At 37.4% G+C, this 26194-nt stretch overlaps 1 protein-coding gene and 1 long non-coding RNA gene across 2 annotated transcripts in view; one reads left to right on the top strand and one right to left on the bottom strand.

Annotated features, from left to right (window-relative positions):
• LOC146304826 (uncharacterized) overlaps window positions 1-20297 on the bottom strand; it is a 58224-nt gene extending 37927 nt beyond the window's left edge. The window contains exons 1-4 of the long non-coding RNA XR_014769274.1: window positions 20199-20297; window positions 17986-18060; window positions 16734-16900; window positions 16211-16255 (exon numbers count right to left, since the gene is read on the bottom strand). This is a non-coding gene — a long non-coding RNA (uncharacterized LOC146304826). The remainder of the gene's footprint in view (window positions 1-16210; window positions 16256-16733; window positions 16901-17985; window positions 18061-20198) is intronic.
• LOC146304827 (nuclear receptor subfamily 0 group B member 1-like) lies at window positions 13034-14883 on the top strand. Its single transcript, XM_084713580.1, has 2 exons — window positions 13034-13559; window positions 14621-14883. The coding sequence occupies exons 1-2, from the start codon at window positions 13034-13036 to the stop codon at window positions 14860-14862; spliced, it is 768 nt and encodes a 255-aa protein (XP_084569706.1). The 3' UTR covers window positions 14863-14883.
• Window positions 20298-26194: the final 5897 nt, after the last annotated feature.

Here is a 26194-nt window from a genome sequence, read left to right as displayed (position 1 = left end):
CCATGCATACATACATACATATGAGAATAAATACATACATATGACCATGCATACATACATATGAGCATACATACATACATATGACCATACATACATACATATGACCATACATACATACATACATACATATATATGACCATACATACATACATATATATATATAAATTCTTTTCATAATTCTTTTTAATTTAAAATTTAAAATGAATTGTGACTTCTTGATGTTATTGAATATTTTTGCATATGTTTATGAACGTTCTTTTTCACTTATGCACCATTATGGCACAATGTTGCCTACAGGCAACGAACCCCAAAAACTTCCAAAAATAAAAATAAAAATAAAATTTCTTCAGATTATGTTTATTTAGTCTATTTTGAGACATAAAAACACATTTCCCTCACTGGCATCATAATGTGTACCATAGAGGGATATGACCATACATACATACATACATACATACATATGACCATACATGCATACATACATACATACATGTGACCATGCATACATACATACATACATATGAGCATACATATATACATACATACATACATACATACGAGCATACATACATACATACATATGACCATACATACATACATACATACATACATATGAGCATACATTCATACATATGGCCAAACATATGACCATGCATACAAACATACATACATATGACCATACATACATACATACATACATACATACATATGACCATATATACATATGACCATGCATACATACATAAATATGACCATACATACATACATACATACATACATACAAACATACTTATGACCATACATGCATACATATGACCATACATACATACATATATACATACATACATTATGGTACAATGTTGCTTACAGGCAACGAACCCCAAAAACTTCCAAACATAAAAATAAAAATAACATTTCTTCAGATTATGTTTAGTTAGTCTATTTTGAGACATAAAAACACATTTCCCTCACTGGCATCATAATGTGTACCATAGAGGGATATGACCATACATACATACATACATATGACCGTACATAAATACATCCACATACATACATACATACATACATACATATGAGCATACATACATACATACATAGATACATACATACATACATACATACATATGAGCATATTCATACACATATACATACATACATACATACATTACATACATACATATGACCATACATACATACATACATACATACATACATACATACATACATACATACATATGACCATGCATACATACATACATACATACATACATATGAGCATACATGCATACATACATATGACCATGCATACATAGATACATGTGACCATACATACATACATACATACATACATATGAGCATACATACATACATACATACATTACATACATACTTATGAGCATACATACATACATACATACATACATACATACATATGACCATGCATACATACATACATATGACCATACATACAAACATACATACATACATACATACATACATACATACATATGACCATGCATACATACATACATACATACATACATACATACATACATATGAGCATACATGCATACATACATATGACCATGCATACATAGATACATGTGACCATACATACATACATACATACATGCATACATACATACATACATACATGTGAGCATAAATACATATGAGCATACATACATATGAGCATACATACATACATACATACATATGAGCATACATTCATACATATGGCCAAACATATGACCATGCATACAAACATACATACATATGACCATACATACATACATACATACATACATACATACATACATACATACATATGACCATGCATACATACATACATATGAGCATACATGCATAAATACATACATACATATGACCATGCATACATACATACATATGAGCATACATACATACATACATACATACATACATATGAGAATACATACATGCATATGACCATGCATACATACATATGAGCATACATACATACATATGACCATGCATACATACATATGACCATACATACATACATATGACCATACATACATACATACATACATATATATGACCATACATACATATATATGACGATACATAAATACATACATACATACATACATACATACATACATATATATAAATTGTTTTCATAATTCTTTTTAATTTAAAATTTTAAATGAATTGTGACTTCTTGATGTTATTGAAGTCATGCATATATACATAAATATGACCATACATACATACATACATACATACATACATACATACATACTTATGACCATACATGCATACATATGACCATACATACATACATACATACATACATACATACATACATACATATGACCATACAAACATATGACCATGCATACATTCATATGACCATACATACATACACACATACATACATACATATGGTCATACATATGACCATGCATACATACATACATATGAGAATAAATACATACATATGACCATGCATACATACATATGAGCATACATACATACATATGACCATACATACATACATATGACCATACATACATACATACATACATATATATGACCATACATACATACATATATATATATAAATTCTTTTCATAATTCTTTTTAATTTAAAATTTAAAATGAATTGTGACTTCTTGATGTTATTGAATATTTTTGCATATGTTTATGAACGTTCTTTTTCACTTATGCACCATTATGGCACAATGTTGCCTACAGGCAACGAACCCCAAAAACTTCCAAAAATAAAAATAAAAATAAAATTTCTTCAGATTATGTTTATTTAGTCTATTTTGAGACATAAAAACACATTTCCCTCACTGGCATCATAATGTGTACCATAGAGGGATATGACCATACATACATACATACATACATACATATGACCATACATGCATACATACATACATACATGTGACCATGCATACATACATACATACATATGAGCATACATATATACATACATACATATGAGCATACATACATATATACATACATACATACATACATACGAGCATACATACATACATACATATGACCATACATACATACATACATACATACATATGAGCATACATTCATACATATGGCCAAACATATGACCATGCATACAAACATACATACATATGACCATACATACATACATACATACATACATACATATGACCATATATACATATGACCATGCATACATACATAAATATGACCATACATACATACATACATACATACATACAAACATACTTATGACCATACATGCATACATATGACCATACATACATACATATATACATACATACATTATGGTACAATGTTGCTTACAGGCAACGAACCCCAAAAACTTCCAAACATAAAAATAAAAATAACATTTCTTCAGATTATGTTTAGTTAGTCTATTTTGAGACATAAAAACACATTTCCCTCACTGGCATCATAATGTGTACCATAGAGGGATATGACCATACATACATACATACATATGACCGTACATAAATACATCCACATACATACATACATACATACATACATATGAGCATACATACATACATACATAGATACATACATACATACATACATACATATGAGCATATTCATACACATATACATACATACATACATACATTACATACATACATATGACCATACATACATACATACATACATACATACATACATACATATGACCATGCATACATACATACATACATACATACATATGAGCATACATGCATACATACATATGACCATGCATACATAGATACATGTGACCATACATACATACATACATACATACATATGAGCATACATACATACATACATACATTACATACATACTTATGAGCATACATACATACATACATACATACATACATACATATGACCATGCATACATACATACATATGACCATACATACAAACATACATACATACATACATACATACATACATACATATGACCATGCATACATACATACATACATACATACATACATACATACATATGAGCATACATGCATACATACATATGACCATGCATACATAGATACATGTGACCATACATACATACATACATACATGCATACATACATACATACATACATGTGAGCATAAATACATATGAGCATACATACATATGAGCATACATACATACATACATACATATGAGCATACATTCATACATATGGCCAAACATATGACCATGCATACAAACATACATACATATGACCATACATACATACATACATACATACATACATACATACATACATATGACCATGCATACATACATACATATGAGCATACATGCATAAATACATACATACATATGACCATGCATACATACATACATATGAGCATACATACATACATACATACATATGAGAATACATACATGCATATGACCATGCATACATACATATGAGCATACATACATACATATGACCATGCATACATACATATGACCATACATACATACATATGACCATACATACATACATACATACATATATATGACCATACATACATATATATGACGATACATAAATACATACATACATACATACATACATACATATATATAAATTGTTTTCATAATTCTTTTTAATTTAAAATTTTAAATGAATTGTGACTTCTTGATGTTATTGAAGTCATGCATATATACATAAATATGACCATACATACATACATACATACATACATACATACATACATACTTATGACCATACATGCATACATATGACCATACATACATACATACATACATACATACATACATACATACATATGACCATACAAACATATGACCATGCATACATTCATATGACCATACATACATACACACATACATACATACATATGGTCATACATATGACCATGCATACATACATACATATGAGAATAAATACATACATATGACCATGCATACATACATATGAGCATACATACATACATATGACCATACATACATACATATGACCATACATACATACATACATACATATATATGACCATACATACATACATATATATATATAAATTCTTTTCATAATTCTTTTTAATTTAAAATTTAAAATGAATTGTGACTTCTTGATGTTATTGAATATTTTTGCATATGTTTATGAACGTTCTTTTTCACTTATGCACCATTATGGCACAATGTTGCCTACAGGCAACGAACCCCAAAAACTTCCAAAAATAAAAATAAAAATAAAATTTCTTCAGATTATGTTTATTTAGTCTATTTTGAGACATAAAAACACATTTCCCTCACTGGCATCATAATGTGTACCATAGAGGGATATGACCATACATACATACATACATACATACATATGACCATACATGCATACATACATACATACATGTGACCATGCATACATACATACATACATATGAGCATACATATATACATACATACATATGAGCATACATACATATATACATACATACATACATACATACGAGCATACATACATACATACATATGACCATACATACATACCTACATACATACATACATATGACCATACATACATACATACGAGCATACATACATATGACCATGCATACATTCATATGATCATACATACATACACACATACATACATATATACATACATACATATGGCCATGCATACATACATACAGACATACGACCATGCATACATACATATGACCATGCATACATACATACATACATGTAACCATACATACATACATACATATGACCATGCATACATACATACATACATACATATGAGCATACATACATATATATGGCCATGTATACATACATACATATGAGAATACATACATATGACCATGCATACATACATACATACATATGAGCATACATACATATATATGGCCATGTATACATACATACATATGAGAATACATACATACATACATACATACATATGGCCATACATATGACCATGCATACATACATACATACATACATATGAGCATACATACATACATACGACCATGCATACATACATATGACCATACATACATACATACATACATGCATACATACATAAATACATACATGCATACATACATACATATGAGCATACATACATACATACATATGACCATACATACATACATACATGCAACCATACATACATACATACACAGATACATACATACATACATACATACATACATACATACATATGACCATACATATAACCATGCATACATACATATGAACATACATACATACATACTTATGACCATACATACATACATACATACATACATACATACATACATACATACATGCATACAGACATACATATGAGTATAAATATATACATATATACTTATGACCATATATACATACATATGACCATACATACATACATACATATGACCATACATACATATGACCATGCATACATACATACATATGAACATGCATACATACATACTTATGACCATACATACATACATACATACATACATACATACATACATACATATGAGTATACATACATACATATGGCCATGCATACATACATACATATGAGTATACATACATACATATGGCCATACATATGACCATACATACATACATACATATGACCATACATACATATGACCATGCATACATACATACATACATACATATGAGCATACATGCATACATACATACATACATATGACCATGCATACATACGTACATGTGACCATACATACATACATATGAGCATACATACATATGAGCATATATACATACATACGACCATACATACATACATACATACATACATACATACATATATATGACCATATATACATACATACATATATATTTAAATTCTTTTCATAGTTCTTTTTAATTCAAAATTTAAAATGAATTGTGACTTCTTGATGTTATTGAATATTTTTGCATATGTTTATGAAACAAACAATGTTCAAATTGGAAAAGGAACGTTCTTTTTCACTTATGCACTATTATGGTACAATGTTGCATATAGGCAACGAACCCCAAAAACTTCCAAAAATAAAAATAAAAATAAAATGTCTTCAGATTATGTTTATTTAGTCTATTTTGAGACATAAAAACACTCCAAACATTTTTTCCCTCACTGGCATCATAATGTGTACCATAGAGTTAAATCAGCCAATCGCCTGCAAGCAACAGTACATTCAATTTTAGACAGACAGAGACACACAGACAGGCACGCAGAATGACAGACAGAGATAGACTGACAGCCTTTTTAAGCTATTAGTACTTTCAAACCCTGAGCTGCTTCAGGTGTAACTGTCACTGCATGAGGTTTTAAGTACTCAGGTCCTCTCAGTATTGAAATTTGAATGTTCTGTAACACACAGGTGATTGGTCAATTTCAGTCTAACTGCTGTTGGTTAAATCAGCCAATTGCCTGTGGGCAACAGCACATTCAATTGTATGCCAAACAAAGGCAAAAATTGAGAAAATACACCACTCGAACTCCAGCTGTTTAATGAAAAACCGTAATTGCTACAGCTAAAAACTGCATACGGTGAGCGAGAGGACGAGATGCCGAGCACGAAGGTGCAAATTTTATTTCTGTGGTGTGAAAAATGAGGCCAGTAGCGCGATGGAAAAAACAGGGATCGTCTGCTTTCTTCCAGAAATGGTGGCTCTCTCTTAACATGGGAGCGAATGGGGCGGCTCGTTGGACTTGAAGTCCTTTTAGACCCTGCTCAGCCCAAACCGTTTCTCCGTTTGGTTCGGCGGTCACACCTCTGCAACCAGCACGGCTTTTCCTACAAATTGCTGTACAATTTGTGTATGTAGAGTGAACAATGTGGCTGTAGCAGTGAGTTTAATAGAAAATTTCTAGATGATTTGGAGCCGCTCTCCACTCTAGCGATGACATCACCCACTCTAGCTCTAAGGACTGCATGCAATACACACCCATTATAAAGTCTGAGAGGAGATGAAAAGTTCATGTTTTTAAACTAAAAACTAAAAGACATGTTGAAAATCTGGATTAGTGACTTTAGCTTATATTAGAACTACTATCTGTCAAAGACTTACTCTCCATAAGAACTTGTGTTCTGTGGATTATCCAGAGTGACAGGAACACTGATTGTGAAAGGAGATGCTGCTGCTGAATAATAATAATAATTTAATGCTGCACAAGCAAAATCCGTCTGTATTATGGCGGCTGCAGAAAATCTAACAGGGGATCTCAAAACCTACAAATTACATCAAATGAGTTTCTCTGCAAATTTCTACTTGCACAGTGTGGCCTGTTTACTTCCTGTCTGTTCTCCAAACTTAGTAATTTTTCCCCTTTGAGTCAGTTACTTCACTTTGCAGTTGGCTTGGTGCATATTGTTAATAGTATTTAACATGAACCATTAGCAACGTTAGCTATCCTTAATCTGCCACATTAGATGATCACTAGAGGGGCAGTCAGACGCAAGAAAAAAAAATCAAAAATACATATTTTTTTCTCTTGGCCTGTAGTGCTATTAATCTAGATTTTTTTTGGTGTCAGCTGCAGAGTTTTGGAGATGATACTCAAGATAATCCACAGACACTGTGAGCAGTTTCATGTAGGAACTAATTTCTTTCTATGAGACAGAAACAGGAATAGTTTTCTGCAGACAGAGAGTAGTTCCTAAATGACTAACTCAAAAGTTTAATACGTTAAACCAGGAAGCCTGAGGTTCACTGAAGTCTGTCCAATCTCATTGTCACTCTTAAAACAGGGTCATCAGTTAAAAACGTCCCGTTTTTCTCGACTCCTGAACAGCTGACAGTTGGGAGATAAAAGGTCTTCCCCTGACAGCGGTGATAGGCTGCCTGTCCGTTCCCCTGCCGTCCTTGCGTCCAAGGGTGAACCGATCAGTCTTGTGAGACGCGGTGAGCTGATGGGTGACTGATGTTTTACCTCAAGAGACAGACAGACAGGCCTGATGGAATAACTCAGTGCTAAATGGACCGGGGAGTTTGCTGGCTCATCTCGGGGCTTCGCTTCACGGCGGACTGTTGTTTTTCCTCTGCCGCGTGTTTGCAGAGATGGCTGTTTGACTGTGTACTCTGGCTCTGAAGCGCAGATAAGTCACTGCCCGCTCCAACAGTTATGAATTGGCTGCTTTGAGCTGAAAAAGCAGGAAATCCTGTGATATGATGAGAGGTCAGCAGCCACTCGTGAACCATTGTCTGGCAGTCGTCTTGTTTTGATTTACTGGGTATTGGAGGCATTTTCTGCACTCGGGTGTTGTCTGAGCTGCAGTAATACTACTTCTGCAAAGACTGTGGCAGCTTAACAAGACTAAATAGCGTAAATAGAAGCTGTAACCCACTGGTTATTTATCAAAGGCTTCATTTCACACAAATTTTCTGGGGTGAAAAGTCTGATGAAACTGATTTGCAATACATTTTAAAGTAAATTACCATGCTGTTGCCTAGGGCTGTACCATTAATCGAAATATTATCGAAACTGCAATATGGTCAGGAGCAATATCCAAATCACAGAAGCTGCAATTTGTGTGGAAAAATGTGTGACAAAACAGCATTATAATGAGGCACTGTGGTGCTGTAGAGACGCTCTTGTTCTCCAGATGTAAGAAAACATGTGTTTGGTACAGACCACAGTTGAAAAATGAAAACTGTGATGCAAACATACGACCATGCTGTACATCAGCGTCAGAGGTGTGGACTTGAGTCCCAAAATTGATGAGTTCAGACTCGACAAAAAAATAAAAAAGACTTGTAACTCGACTTGGCCTGCAGTGGAGAACTATCAAGAAAAAAATCTGCAAAATCTGCAGGTGGAAAATTACAAAAAAAAATGTTTGTGTGAAGGCTAAGTGCTTGTTATTTTTCTATATTTTTGGGGAACAGCTGAAGCCATGACAGGAATTCGGGAGCGCAGCAATAGGCTGCAGGGTGGAGTCAAACACATTTCCTGCAGAGCTAGTGCTTTCACTGTACAAAGCAGGTATGCAATATATAAGCAAAGAGATCAGTCAAACCAGTCATGGCGGTAAACCACAAGTGTTTGAGAAAGGACTGCATCGTCTCTCAGTTTAAGCATGGCGTGTTTCAGCACAAGGCCTCCTTCTCATAAACTGGATATAAAGACAAAACTGTAACAAAAGGCAGAGCTCACTATGTTTTGACTCAAGGCTTTTCTCGGCATTGGAGCCTCTTTTAAGTGCAACGTGAAAAGGTGTGAAAGGCCCTGATGACGAATGAAACTCTTCATAAACAACCCTGAGAAATACAGTAAAGGATCATTAGCAGAAACTTTGATGAAAAGCGCCTCAGTCCTTCACAGCTCTGCATAAATTCAGCCCATTAATGTCCTGGAATGATCTTTGTATAAATCATCAAGATTTGTTCTTGGGCTGAATTCAGACACATGTTTTCTGCCACACTTGGTTACTATAGAAACAGTTTCCTGTACAAGGAGAAACGTCTGGCCTTGTCAGGTAATTACACACCGAGGGCAGCTTTCCTTTTATGCTCGTGTCACTGCTGCTTTAAAACCTGTGGCTGAGGAAAAGGAATTAAACTCTAATGGTTCCATTCCTCTGGAGAAAAAATAAACTACTGATCAGGTGTGATCAGATTCAATGTCGGGAAACTTACTGTCCCTCACCGTGTGACAAAGAGCACAGAATTCTGCTGCGAGACTTCTGACGACAATTTTATTTCGCGTTTCTTTTGTTTTGACACCCTAAAGACTCCATAATGCATTTCTGACAAGTACCATAATCATATACAAATCAAATCTGCAATTGATTAAATAAAAATCGATCTGTGCTGTTCAGTTAGATGGTATTTGTTGTGGTATCACTGCATTTAAACTTGCAACTGGCTATAATTTTCTATAAACAATTATTTTCAGAACATGCCTGTGAATATTACATTAAATTACTACCATATTCTGCTAATAGATAACTCTAAATCTTGTGTTTGCCCTAAAATTCTACAGGCCCCCTGCCCATTTTTTAAATGCCAATCAGAGGATTTCACTTCAGCTGAAGAGAAACTGAGACTAACATCAAACCTGTGAGTAATTTAGTGCACCGGGTCACTCAGATGTCACAAAGATTTCCTGTCTTTCGTGCTGAGATTTCAAAGAAATGTTGTCACGCATGTGGTTAAATTAAGTGATTCAAGTTGCGGATTATATACCGCTGAGTGACTGCTAGACTGGGTAAAAACTGTGTTTACTCTTTACAGATGACTTCCTTAGCTGGTATGACTGTTCATCTAATAATGCAGCAAACAACAGAGCGTGCACAGTGCTGTGTTCCTGCACCCATACGCCTCCCAGTGTTCACAAAGAATGACAAAAAATAAATAACTACTACTAGCTGCAGCACTATAATCTGAGCAGCCTTCTTGTCCTCATCAGCAGCTATTATCTGCTGCTACACTTTCTACACTCCAACAGCAGATAACTACGTTTCCTCGATGTGAAATCAGAATCATTCATGTGAAGCATTTAGATCACCACTTTATAATCCACACTTACTGATTAAGAGCGACTGTTTCCTACTCAAGGGCACTCAGACAGACGCTGGTAACTTGTAAGTGTTCAGCAACATGGCAACAGTTATTCCAGCTGTAGGAGCTGCTAATCTTTATGTGGCGACAGAAAGTCAACGTGCACAAACTGCTGAAATAATGAGATGAATCTCACATGAACTGGAATCCTGCCCTCTGAAACCCATCTGCTGGACTTTGCTTTGCAGTTTGCATCGACAAACAGGACTTAACTCGCGCCCCGCTCTCTACCTCTGATGCCACGCTGATTCAGAACATCTCAAATTAGGCCTGTGAGACTGAGCAGAGGGGTTTTTCCTTCTCTTCACTTATTCATGAAACTCTTCATGAATAAGGTCTGTTGTGATCTGTCTGTCTGTTACAGTCATTACAAACAAACACACAGTGTTTCTATGCAAAACACACAGATGATTGATGTTTCAGGCGTATACACAACGAAGTAAGGGCCGCAAGCCACATCAAGCCCCTCGGTGTCTCCGACCACCGGCCCTGATTTGACTTATCCGCCTTCAATAAGCCTATCTGGGGGTTTCATCAAGCCAGCCACAGTCAGCCAGAGTAAGACTGGATGCTGACTGATTTTGCTTTCAAAATTAAGGCTTCATATGCGCCACATATAAAAGTACTCAACTATGTCAAAACATGTCATGTGACTACAGTAAGAACTGTTTATTAACTGTTGTAGTTTTAAGCCTCCAGTCATTCTGGGATGTGGGTAACACTTATTGCACTATTGTATATTTACACCATCTTTGAATAACTGACTTCAACACCACAGGAAAACACAGCAACACACCCAACTTCAGACCATCAGACTTTCTATTCTACTGTCTGCAGACTCATTATACTCACTGCAGCCCGTAAAACAACAGCACCCAGAGGCAAGGAAATATGAAATACTGATTTAAATGTTGCACATAAATAATAATAGAGGAAAAATAATAAAATTCTGCAACAGTCCAACATAACAGAATGTAATTATTTCAACTAATACAGAAAAAATAAATAATAGAGTCTGACTGATATATATTATCAGCCTGATACTGGTCTGTCACAGCTATACTGGTATCTGCATATATGTTGTCAAATCTGCATCTTTATTCAAACTTTTTTTTTTTAACTAAACATTATGTAGATTGTTTATTTGTTAGCTTTAAATCATTTTTTTTAAATAATTTTTCTTCCCATTTTACTGCATATTTTTATACAAGTATAAGTGACTTTATTGATTTATTTTGGTAGTTATTTTGAGAAGTGGGTTTTAAGTTGTTTAATTAATTAATTCAACAAAAAGTTCAACATGAAATCTTGAGTTTTAACAATCAGTTCAATACTGTCAGTACTGCTGCTTTGTTGTTGAGCTTTTATTGTGAAAATACTGACCGGATGTATGTTTTGGATGCTCTAACTGTGGTCTATAAAAAAGATGATATTCGCCAAAAGTCGCTGATGATGAGCGGAGCAGCGGTGAGCAGCGTGATGTCGTGCTGTGAGGACGCAGCGCGGAGCAGCATCCTCTACAGCCTCCTGAACAGAGACAGCCGCTGTCCGCAGGGACACCTGGACACCGCCGCCGCGCACCAGCTCTGCTCCTGCGCCTCCAGGAGGAAGCTGGTGGCCATCCGGGCTCCGCACTTAGTTTTCAAAGCGGCCTCGGACGTGCTGGTGAAAACTTTCAGATTCGTGAAAAACGTCCCGTGTTTTCGGGGTTTGCCGGCGGAGGACCAGCTGCGGCTGGTGCGCAACAGCTGGGCGCAGCTGCTGGTTTTGGGCATGGTGCAGGACTCCGTGGACTTCGACACGGTGGAGACGCAGCAGCCCAGTCTGTTGCACATGATTTTAACGCACAGCAAAGAGCGACGGCAGCAGCTGACCGAGGCGCCGCACCCAGGGGTGCCCGTCAGTGACGCAGAGGGGATCAAAATGTTTCTGGTCAGGTGCAGAGGACTGAGGATCAGCGTCAAAGAGTACGCGTTTCTGAAGGGAGCCATACTCTTCACCCCGGGTAAGACACTTTACAATAAGACTACACGTGCAAATCACTTATAAATGCTTAAAATCAAGTTATTAATTAGGCTGAAAACACCTAATAATTAATCTGTCAAAATCCAGTTACTGTTTACTGCTCAGTGATCTTGTTATATTTCTGAGTGACAAAAGAAATTGTAAAAAGGTGCATGCTGCAAGTGTCAAGCTAAACAACACTGACAAATGAGTGACTGTTAAAAGTGGTAATTCAATATATTAATTAGATATGCCAAATTAAACTTTTTGACTATTCAGATATCCAAATCATGGCTAAATGCTAGAGCTGAGACTTGCGATAACCAGGGCTGGTTCCTCAGCACCAGACTGTCAATATGTTTCTGGACCTACTGTGGACTAGTTGCACAGGACACATTTTGACATGTCACAGCAGGAAACTCTCAGGTGTCCTCATGGTCACTGTCACTGCCTCTTATTAAAGTTCACCTGTGTTTTTCCTGCTCTGAAAGGTCAAAATGTCTGCTGTTAATGTAAAGTGACATAAGCAGCTTTAACTTTAACACCAAAATAACACTTTTTTTACACTAAATTGTGGCGAGCAGTATCAATAAGAGTAATTATAAGTGTCAGTATTGATAAAATCCTAATGACACTCATCCCTGTTAACCGTGCAGATAAATGCAGGCTCACTATTTGACAAGCAACAGGTCACGGTTACCCCTTTTTATCTAATGTGTCTAACTGCTTATTAAATGTCTAAACTGTTTACAATCTAATTAATTTGTGAGTGTAGTCTTATTGTTAAGTGGCACTGACCTATTTTAATATTCTTATAACGTTTTACTGTTTCTGTATGGTACTATTTCAGTCCTCTGTGTTATAATAAAGCTATAATATTCATACTAGGTTAATTACATGGTAGGCTATATTTATAGTGACTTCATCATACATAGTTTTTTTCCTAATAGGGAATGAATAATATTCTACCATCTCCTCACTGGAACATTAAAGCAGCAACAGGCATCAATTAAATAACTTTATTCCATGTGCAAACAGTTAATGTGCGTCTGTGTCCCGTAGAGGTGACGGAGTTGGAGTGCCGGGACTACATCCGGGCGCTCCAGAGAGAGGCTGAGCGCGCGCTTTACGAGCACGTGAGGACGGTCCACCGGGGCAAAGCCGGCAGGTTCGGCAGGCTGCGTGCCGTCCTGAACACGCTGCGCTCCATGGACCCGCACGCCGTGGCCAGACTCTTCTTCACACCTGTGACCGGCTCCAGCAGCATAGAGGAACACGTGCTCGCCATGTTTTATGAGCGGTAGAATCAAAAAAAAAAAAAAAAAAAAAAAAAAAAGGGAGACATCTGGGACTGAATGATAGTTTTAATTTAATGTAATCATGTATTTATACATCTGTCTATATTTTTCTTTTAAATTTAGAGAATTTGTCAGCTTTTATTGCCGGATGAAAACTGCTGCTACATCACGACCTTTATGTTTTTTGTAAGAACGTTCAATCACCTTAATAAAAGAGTGAATGACCATGATTGCATATTCCAGTCCTTATGCTTGCAGCAGAGAAAATACTCTTTATTTAACACACACTTAGGCTGATATTAAATGTTTTTCAGGTGGCTAAAACACTTTTTGTTGCTGACCCTGTCAAGAGCAATATATTGAGTAGCTTCCATGCTGCTTCTCCAAACTGGGGGCGTGTCGACCACCATCTACTGTCAGTAATACACTGGCTATTGATAAATACCTCATACAACCCTTTAAAGGACAGTTTTCAGAGTTGCCTAGAGCTTTAAATCCCAGACTGACTCTATGAAAATCTGAGAGAGTCCTCTGAGACAAGATGACGGTCTGTGAACCACGTTGCTGAGCATAAGAGCATCACTAACATGACAAAAGATTAATGCAAACATCTGCCCAAATGCTGAGACATCTCAGTCAGGCTCCTCTAATTCACATGCCTTTCCTTTCCTACAACCAACCGCAGCTTGAATACATCGACTGCAGCTTCAGAGCATCTGCGTCCACAAAACAAACGGCGTTAAAGCTCCCGTGACAATAAAACAACCACCAAACGCAGCCGGTCAATAAGCGTAAATAGCAAATAAGGCTCGCCTTGTGTTTGTTTGGAAATGAGACCAAGAGAAACACACACTGCTTTGTTAAGTGGACCTGCAACAATTGTTTGATCGATCAGCTGAAAGAAAATTTGGTTTTGCTGACCTAAAATCTTTGCTGAATTTAGTTTTCTTCTTAGAAAAATGTATTTCAACCTTTGTTGAGTAAAAGTCACAGTGAATAATGGTTAAATAATTTAATATTTTTAATTGCAAACATTTAATTTTAACACCCAAATAATGCCAAATTTTCTCTTTCTAAAGATTTGACTTAAAACTTGACAGCTGCCTTGAAATTATTATCTAATAATCTTTTCACTCTTTTGTTTTCTGTTTAACAATTGTTCATTCCAGCTTGTTAAATGTGAGGATTTGCTGATTTTCTTTGTAAATGAAGAGTCTTGGGCAAAATAAGCAATTTGAAGGCGTCATTTTGGGGTCTGGGATATTGTGATGAGCATTTTTAGACAGTTTTTGACAATAATTAGTTAGTTGCAGCCCTAGTAGAAAGCAAAGTAGAAGTATAAAGCAGTTCCTACCACTGATGCTGAGTTTGACTGGTGGAGACGATCATCCATCACTTTCTGAAAAAGATAAGAAGATGAAGACCATTAAAAACTTAACAGAGCCACATAAAATCGATAAAATATATACAGTCGATGATAGAAAGTGTCTTTATCCTTTTGTTTTATAAGTAAGTGAGTTTTTAAAAAGCCAGAAATCTTTATTCTCGTCCATGTGATTGTTGGATCAGATGCAATTTATCAGTAAATGAATCAGTGGTATTAATGAACAATGCAATTAAACTTTTGTACGTACTGCCCCTTTAACACAGATAAGTTTCAGCATATAGTAGTTATTTTTCACAGCTCTTAAATGACTCTCTAGCACACACACACACACACACACACACACACACACACACACACACACACACACACACACACACACACACACATACAGACATGCACACTCTTCATCGCTAATCTGACACCTACAAATGAAAAAAAAATAGTTAAGGGTGTCGATTAAAACAGCTGCAAGACAGGCACTGTAACACACCGGTGCTTTGGGCTCCGTCTCTCTGTGCAGACAGCTTCAGTAAATACATCTCCGCGCAGCGAGCAGTCGCCCGACGCCTCGTTTCATTAATATCGTCTGGAGCCGGCGCCGAGCTGCTCCCTCCTCTTCCTCCCCCTGCGCTCCCAGGTGTCGGAGGCTGCCGTTACCTGGGAAATACAAGGCTGAATTAAAGCGCACGATATGATGCTGCAGATAATCCCCCCTGATGCCGCGGGACGCTGTGTGTTCATAACGTGAATTAACATTTCGTGCTGAATCACCTCCCAGGATGCACACTTATTTCCCATCTTTGTCTTAAGCTGAAGATGTGTTATTTAAAGTTCTAATATTGGATGTGATTATAACCAGACTACTACCACACTTCTGCCTCTATTTCTTTACTAATTTGACTTGTTTTTTCCACATTTTAAAACAGTTACCAACTGTTTTCAGTATCAATTTAACTGGCAATCAAAGGAATAGTATGGACTATTTTAAGTGAGGGTGAATGAGGTATTTATTGACATTTATCATATAGTGGATGCTGGTCGACACACCCCTGGTTTGGAGAAGCAGTGAGCAGTAAAAGCACAGAAGCTGAGCAATGAACTGCTGTTTTTTCCCCCTAACTGCCTAATATCAAAATCTCATGCTCAACCAGACTTCAGTGGCAGAAACAGCAATTTTATCTTGCAGAAAACAGGAGTTGCTGGTCCACCACTGCCTCAATTAGTTAGTTTATTTGTGTTATTATGTGTTTTAAAATAACTAACTAATCGAGGCAGCAGTAGGCCAGCAGAGAGCCAAATCTGGCTTTTAAAGCTGCAGCTTCCGTTTGGAAAAGGCTGCCTGACAGTGAGGTAAAGCAGTCAAAATATTCTACATATAGAGCACACTTCTTATTGCATTTGACATGGCTTAAATACATCGTATTGCTAAGCTGGTCCACAGCAGTAAATTGCTTAATTTCCTACACCAGTGCTCGTGCCGCTTCTCCAAACTGGGAACGTGCTGAACGCCATCTACTGTAGCTTCAAATAATCCAGACTATCCCTTTAAAAGCCACCCAAACAGAATTTCCCAGAGCCCAAAGAGGAGTCTACAAACTGCCGTCAAGGCTAAACACTTCTTCAAAACACAAGAGAAGACTGTTTTATATTAAAGCTGTTGCTGTTTACTGTACTGTACTATGCCACATTCACAGATTTAAGGATGTTACAACACAAGTTGGCACAAATAACACAGTCCTGACCTGTTAGTCCAGCTTTTGGTAGCTCAAAATCAGGCTCTTGTGGCTTCAGGGATGAAGTCTGACTCCCACGGGCCACTGTAGTGTGAGAAAAACACAGATATTTAAGTGATGAATGGATACAGAAACACTGCACAACTGTAATCACAGTGACCACTTGACTTTTTTCTGGTGCTTCTTCAGTGGAAGTGTTTCGATCTTCCCTCAAGGCTAGCAGCTCTGCATTGTTAAAAGTCAGGTATCAAAGTCTAAAAGTTACCAACTTCACATTTTCTGCTACTTATGACAATGAGCAAATGCTGAGCGCAGCTTCTGAGCTTGTTCTCTCAGGGCTTTTCTTTCCTCCAGATGCAGCCTTTCAAGGCAGCAATAGACATTTAAGCTTAGCCTTGAGTATTAGCACCACAATCTTCCAAGCATTTGCATTAATGGCTTTTTTCCTCTCAGCTACGGAGTCTAACACCAGCTAAGCTTGTCTCAGATTACTGCGCTCTCCTTTTCGGCGCAGGATCTCACATCACAAACAACGCAGCCGGTGGGGCTTCAACAGGAAATCTCAGGAATACAGACTGATCCTGTGTACACAAACTCAGGCTTCACACTAAAATGTGGACTTACTACACTGGCACAAACGAACCCTATAACCTACCTACATAGCATTATAACTTATAATTAATCTGAAACTACTTGCTTAAATTATTCAATATGCAAAAAGAAAAAACACCTCTAGTTACAGCTTGTCAAAAGCTGCAAGATGGGTGATATGACAAGATAGTATACCAAATATGTCTGACTTCTGTACTGTTAGTCAAATAAAATAAGACATTTTAAGACTTCAGGTTGGGCTTTAGGAAATTGTGATTGTGAGAAATTTCAAGCTGGCCTGTTTATGCTGATTAAATGATAAATAAATACATATATCTTAAGGCCATTCTGTGATGTACAGTGTGCATCTCTCTAATAACATTTTCTCTAAAATAAGATGCCATAAATTCTAAAACAGTGCAAACATGTGATGATCTTACAGCAGCAGAGCTTATAAAAGAGCTGGGTGACAAACATCACAGTATATTTGACTAAATATCTCATTACTGATGTTGCAACAATATTGTACGGATGTATTAACATCACTGGTTTGATTTTTAATAAATAATCATAAGTTATGCGGAAATACTGACTAAGTGGGTGAATACAAATAATAAAACAGCTGGTAAGTTCAGAAAATTAGATCACTTTACTGTAATGCAGCATTTAAAACAACAATCTAAAATATAAAACATTATCCACAATATTGTTATACTGATTTATTGCTCACGCCTACCATATACTGTACAAGACAAATAATATTTAGCTGAAATTACTGAAAATTAAATCATACCAGAATCAAATGGATGGTAAATAAACTGTTAAGTAGCCTAATTATGTGGATTTTACTCGGGATAAAAGCTGCAATTTGTATTATGCAAAAGACAATTTCTTTCCTATAATAATAATAAACTTTTCAGAGGCTACATATCTAATTATACTTGAAAATAATTAATAATTTGCTATAATGGTTAGTTCTTACAGTAGTTTATTCTTAGGTAGCCCAAAGACATTTACATTCTTTTTTAATCTTTTTTTTTTTTTTTTTTTTCCAAATGTTTGTATCTAATTTAAATTCAACTGTTTATACATTATATATTGTTCTGTAAGGTCATTATCGACTTCAGGAAAGTTCAGGCTGCACTGCGCTGCAGTTAAATAAACAGAAACATTAAATAAAATGAACTAGTGCGAACAAGTTTAGCTTTAAAAGTTAGATTAAACTACTTCCTGACGCACACTGTGTCATTTCCTGCCGTCTCCACGGTAACCTTATTAATGGCGCGGCTGCCGACACACCTGACATCTCCGCAGTCTAATTAAGGAGGCTTGTGTCAACTAAACGTCTCCTACCACAGTGAACAGAAATCTGTATTAATCCTGTCATTGTCAATTACCTCTATTTGCAAGTTATCGCTATTTATAAACACTTTTAATGCGTCAAATCAACAACATGTCGAATATTAGCGTGCTGTTTTTATTTACACCGGAGAAACGCTGAACTCAAAACTTCCGCAGCGTCGTAACTCTTTTGTTTCAAAGTTAAAGCCAAACAAACAAACCTGAGCAAACATTACACAAGAAAACAATAACGTTTAGTTAACGCTTCATATTCGAGTTTTGGTGCTTACCTGGTTAGAGGTTTTTATCCAAAATATCCAGAAAAACACGGAAGGAGGTCGGTCCCAGGTGTCGCGGGCACATGTCACCAGTTTGTGTTAATTACCCAGCAGGCACACCTGGCCGGACACTACCCAATCCTTACAGCAAATGCACCTTTGGACGTATCATTGTACTGTACGTCATGCCTACACATACAGGAAATTATAAATATGCATTATCAGTTAATTTAGCTGTTTTGCATCCTAATAATTGCTCAAATTAATGAAAAACAGCCCAGATATAATGCATAATGAGCAATACCAATGTATAATTATTATTATTATTATTATTATTTATTTTTTTTTGCAATTTTCCAGAATAGCAAAACAACAATTTAAGTGATCACAAGAGGGCTACAAGGCAGATAGGAGGTTCCAGTGTGAAATGCATGTATAATATCTGCATTAAAAATAAAGTGCACCCCCTACATACACATGCATGAGCAAAACATAATTTTGCAAGTGGTTTCTATTAATTTCTTTCAATTATTTCATATCTCGGTTGGGCTGAGTGACTGCATGTGTTCACATGACTAAGCAATACAGTTTATTTATAATATAATGTCATTTTTAATGTTCTGTATTTAAAAATCAGGACAAATTCTGTCCACATGCCCGAGCCCATTTTAAGCTGCACAATGCAACTGGAAACAGCCCAATCTGGCAACCTCTGGACAGGGATCCCTGACAGTATTTAAAGCCCGAGCTGTCAATTAGTGTCATTTATATGTCAGCAGAAGTGAGTATGACCGTTTTAAGTTTTGCAAAGTAGCCAAACCTGACCAGTAGAAGACTGAAATACTAAAACCTGACTCATCCTAACAGAGACGAATCATTTGCAGCTCCACAATCTCAAATTAAAGATGAGTGTTTGACTTCAGTTGTGGATATAAAGTGCCATCTATCTCGGCTCGTATAATCATTTGATACACAGTATGTGGGACAAATAAACACAACACATCGCACATCTCTCATTATACATTCACCCTGTGCTTGGTGTGTATCATTGTTCGTTTGGGAGCCATAAAAAGTGCTTTGTAAGCAGCAGCAGCAGTTTATCTAATGGCTCCTTTAAAGGAAAACGCACACACTTTCATTCATCACAATTATAGGTTTAGGATGGCGAAAAGATTCCAACCGGGGCCATTTAGAGAGGACGTGTGTGATTTTTATCATGACTGAATGATCTACACATCACCCCACTTTCACCATAATGGCTCAAATTGGGTCCTCTCCTCCCGGCATGCCTTGCGAGGGAGCTGAGGTGCAGGATGAAGTGCGTCCAGCAGATGACAGCGTTTCGCTTTGGATTTTCCGGAGCCGGATGCTTCTCTCCATGTACATCTTTTTTTTTTCTTTAATTGGAGGACAGAAACTGGTCACTGCTCAAATTCAATGCAGTTTCATTCAGATTATAATAAGTTAATGTGATTTCACTTGCTGCCTCTGATTTGTTCAATTAAGGCGTGAAAACGGCGGCAAAAGTCTGCTTTGATAAGCGGGCTGCACCCACAGTCAAATCAATATCCAACCCCACCGCACAGACGTCAATACGATTGTGAAATAATAAATAATTAAAGATGGAGCTGCTCTTTGCAGGAAGTAAGAGTAAATTGAAGGGCTTGGTAAGCGATCAGTGATCCATGACTTGCATCTTTCACGCACACACACGCTGCATGCACAGGCAATTATGCCGTGTTGAACCATGGTGAGTTCAGAATTACTCCAAAACTGGGTTAACAGCTGCCTGCATCCACTCTCTCCAAATGCTTTCAGCTCCCTCACTCTCTCTCACACACACACACACACACGCACACACGCACGCTCACACAGCCTCCACCGCCACCTATCCATGCACAGACAATTGGCCTGGTTCTTCGAGTGGAAGACATGTCACACAGGGCACAGAGCACAGAGCTGCGAGTAACAAGGCCCTGTGGGACATGGAGGGGCATGGTATACCTGCCAGAGTGAGTAATACTCCTCACCAGTAAGTGTGTGTGCGAGTATGTGCAGGCAGAGGAAGGAAACAAAACATCTGCACGTAGCAGCGAGGGTCTCCACTTACCCCCCGCCACGTCACACGCTTTTGTTCAGGGAGCTTATTATGCTGTGACACTGTAATGAAGTGAAAATGATTTCATTTGGGGGGGGGGGGGGGGGGTGGGAGTGTAGAAGCTTAGGAGCTCCCCGTTTTCACACACACACACACACACACACACACACACGCATACCATATGGCAGCATGTCGACTCAGATGAAAACATCTGGCGGCTTTCTATGTTCACATGGGCACAGATGATTAGGATGTAGCATCATGTTATAGCCATGACGGCAGAAAAAAAAAACAAGATAGCTATAGGGAACGTCGGGCTGCAGGAGGACGCGACGCGGCGGGACGCAGCCGCTCGGCTCGTCTTGTGCGGCTGCTGTTTCACCTGTGGGGAGAGATTTGGTTTTCTTTACACCGTTCATGCATTCTGGAAAGGTTCACTCAGCTGGTCTGTGAGAGGAAAAAAAAGATTAAATTCAAGTGTCAATCCCGAGAGTGACTCAGCTCCTGACACTGAGACACAGGTTTTCAGCAGCAGTGTGGGTGAGGTAATAATGAAACACAGCGCTCTGATTATACTTGATGATTATAAATGATTCTGCTGTTAGGTGAAGTAAGAATTACTGGTGCATACTAACAGTTTTTGTATGGATTAAACAGATTATAAACAGGGTCAGACTGGCTGTTTCCCCTCATCTCCAGCCTTCATGCTAAGCTAACCAGTTTTATATTAACTGTACTGACATAGGAGAAGTACTGATCTACTCATCTAGGTCTTAGCAATAATACAAGTGAGCTTATTTCCCAAAAATGTTAATGAAAAAGTCCTAAAAACATCAGGAACAGCAGTGCATGTTCATTGACGTCAGTCCGGTGTGAGCGGGCTGACTTGGCGCATGGACGCGTGAGCGCCGTAATCATGACATTTCATGGGTCATTTTAAGTGTCAGGAATCAGCTGCATCCGGTCCCGTTTTGTTCGGCCGCACATTTCTTTCCCCGCCTGAAGCTTTTTGTGACTGCAGAAAGAAATGTGATACGGTCAAGCAGAATCACGGCCTCAACTCTCCAGATAGTGAACAGTAGTGTTTATTTTAGGGGGGGAAAAAAACCCAGCTTTCCACTAACTTTTCGGGTTAATTAAAATAAGTCCTTCACTCATCTAACAGGATTAATATGAGAGTTTTAAAATTATGCAGCTATGCAGATTTTACTGGCAATAGCTGCAAACAACCCTGAGCTAGAGAACTCACCAGTGACGTTCACAGGCTGGACTCGATTTGTTTGGAAACCAAACTTTCATTAACTTTGAAGCTATTAAGAACCACAATACTTACATTTTCACACGTTTCAAGAACATATGGTCATATGGTGAACTAAACACACATAGTAAGTCGGTTGGCAGTCGACACCGCAGAACGTGACCGACTTCTCATCATTCGACAAGAACATATTGAGGCTAATTAACACTGTCTGGCAACACTTTAAGATTCTTCCCCATGTGCCTTTGGTTTTTCTTTTCTCTCCAATGCTGTTGCTTTGATCACAGCAAAATAAGTAAATGGCTTCACTACGGGCTCTGAGGCAGAGGGGGGATAAAAAAAAAAAGAAAAAGAAAAGATTGTTTATCTGCCTCCAAGCACACTAGAAGAAAAAGGCTCCTGTTTTCTTCGAGACATTAGATGTGACAGTTTAACTGAGCAAACGTGCCTGTAGATTTCAATGGACCAAGTCTCTACATCTTCAGTTGTATTCTAGAAACACGTTGACAGTTTAAAGTGTCTGAATATATTACAGATACACGACTGTTTGAGTCAAAGTTTTAGCTCTTAGACTGGGATGTGCAAACAAATGATTAGTGCTCATCAGAGTTTAGCAAAACTGGGTTTAAAATGGGTAAATCTCATTTGAACTCATGCAGAGCTCTGGTGCAGAGAGATGGAAAATGCTGGATGGAAGTGCTTAGCTAAATTAATAAAACTTGATAAAAACTAAATCTGAGTGCTGTTGGGACCTTGTAAGTATGAAAAAGGACAAACACCGTCAACTTTCGGCTGCTCTTCCTTAACAAAACATTGCATTGTTTGCTAGCTACCTAAAAAGTTAACAAAACATGGCTTGTTTGCTTGGTAACTAAATAGTAAACAGCAAACAAACAAAAGAACATTGCATTACACATTTTAGTGCTAAAAAGTCAGTTAGCTTACTCATGATGGCTTGGCAGAGGAGCTTTAATTTCTCCTCCTTCACAGTCCAAATTGGAGTTTTTTTTTATTTCAAGGTAGTTTAAAAGCTCAGTTGCAACATAATTTAAAGTTAAACCATGATTTAGTCAGGTTTAAATATGAATTGCTGTTGGTGCAACACAAACTAAAAATATACACATAATATCCGTGATGAAATGAGAGCTGCATGTTTTAAACTAAACAACAAGCGGCTCTGGGAGTCTATCTGTGCCAGCTGTTGTGTGAGGCAGCAGTAAGTGCACTAAGGTCAAACAACAATCAGGACATGAGGATTTTAAAGTGTTTCTCAGTGCATCGACTCTCCTGATTTAGTCTTATTCTAAAATGAGGCCGGGCTGATTCAGGCTCTGAGTGGAATAAGGAGACGTATTGATTGTTGTTTCAAGGTTTTACGGGAGGCGGCAGAGTTATGGCGGTTGGGTCCCGCATCGGCTCCCCGCCAGGAAAAGAGATCCGGGCATCGTCAGCAATCTATGCCGCCGCTCCATAAACAAAGTGAGCCGGGTGGTGTTTTTTTTCTTTTTCTGCAAACAAATCCTCTCGCTCTCCGCACATACACACACACACACACACACACACACACACACGCACGCACGCACGCACAAAGCACACACATAGCACAGAGGAATCACATTACCGTAAATGTGGTTTTATTAATAATAACAGTATCTCTTTTAATGAACATTGCAGATACATAATAGAAAATAAATCAGAAACAGGAGAGACGTCGTCTCAAGAGTCGTGAAAGTGCCTGGAATAATTCTGTGCTATATATTGTCATTGTTATTCATCATCATCCTCATCATCATCGTCATCATCAAAGCCAAGTCGCAAGAAATGTTAAATCCATCATGAAACAAAAATGTGTATCGCCCAGCTTAGAAAATGCAAACATTTGTATTCACACGGCCTCCGGAAGCAGGAGAGCTGACGCCAAACTCCTGTCGAAATCTCATCGATTCTACGTGTTAACCTCCAGTCAGGATTAGTATTTCTGCTCCGAGAGGCCTTGTGAATAATGACCATTGGTTTCATGAATATGGCTCGATTGTCTTCATCTTAATCACGTTATTGTCTTGATTATATTTACACAATGCCATGTCAGAGAGCACAGCAAACTCCTCTGTTCAGAAATGGTGCTCCGTATCTTGCTTTTCATACAGGGGAAAGGTCTGATTGAGGTGGATAAAACCGGCCTGGTCTTAATAGTCTACCGTTTGATGGCGAGATCGTGCATGATCCTCGGAAATGCAAATCTGTCAGCTTAAAGCAAACACTTCAAAACATTAAAAAAAACTCAGGCCTTATTCTGCAAAATCAAAAAGCAATATCTAAAGATTGCAAGAACATTAAGGGGGGAAAAAATAATACTTCATTTATTGTTTTACGAGTTCCTCACTTTGCATATTTTATGGCACTAAATGAAACACCTCGACGTGATGAGATGCTGCAGGTATTTTTAGTATGAGGTTAGTTTCTTGAAAAACAAATAACATGGCACAGCTGCAGGAGGAGTTAAGTACACGGGCCGACTTCACAGGTCTCGGTGGAGGTGTGTGAGTAGCTCTTGTTTTGTGTGATTTGATGAGATCGTACCGATCATGATGGAAGAAAAAGAAAAAAAAAAAAAAGACCGGTTTGTGAGAGGAGAATGGTTCACTGTAGCTT

Source organism: Lutjanus erythropterus, chromosome 24, assembly GCF_056507025.1.
Source record: "Lutjanus erythropterus isolate fLutEry1 chromosome 24, fLutEry1.hap2, whole genome shotgun sequence".
In the NCBI taxonomy this organism is placed as follows: Eukaryota; Metazoa; Chordata; class Actinopteri; order Lutjaniformes; family Lutjanidae; genus Lutjanus; species Lutjanus erythropterus.
Note: the sequence above shows the minus strand (reverse complement) of the source record. Positions and strands in the feature narration are given on the sequence as shown.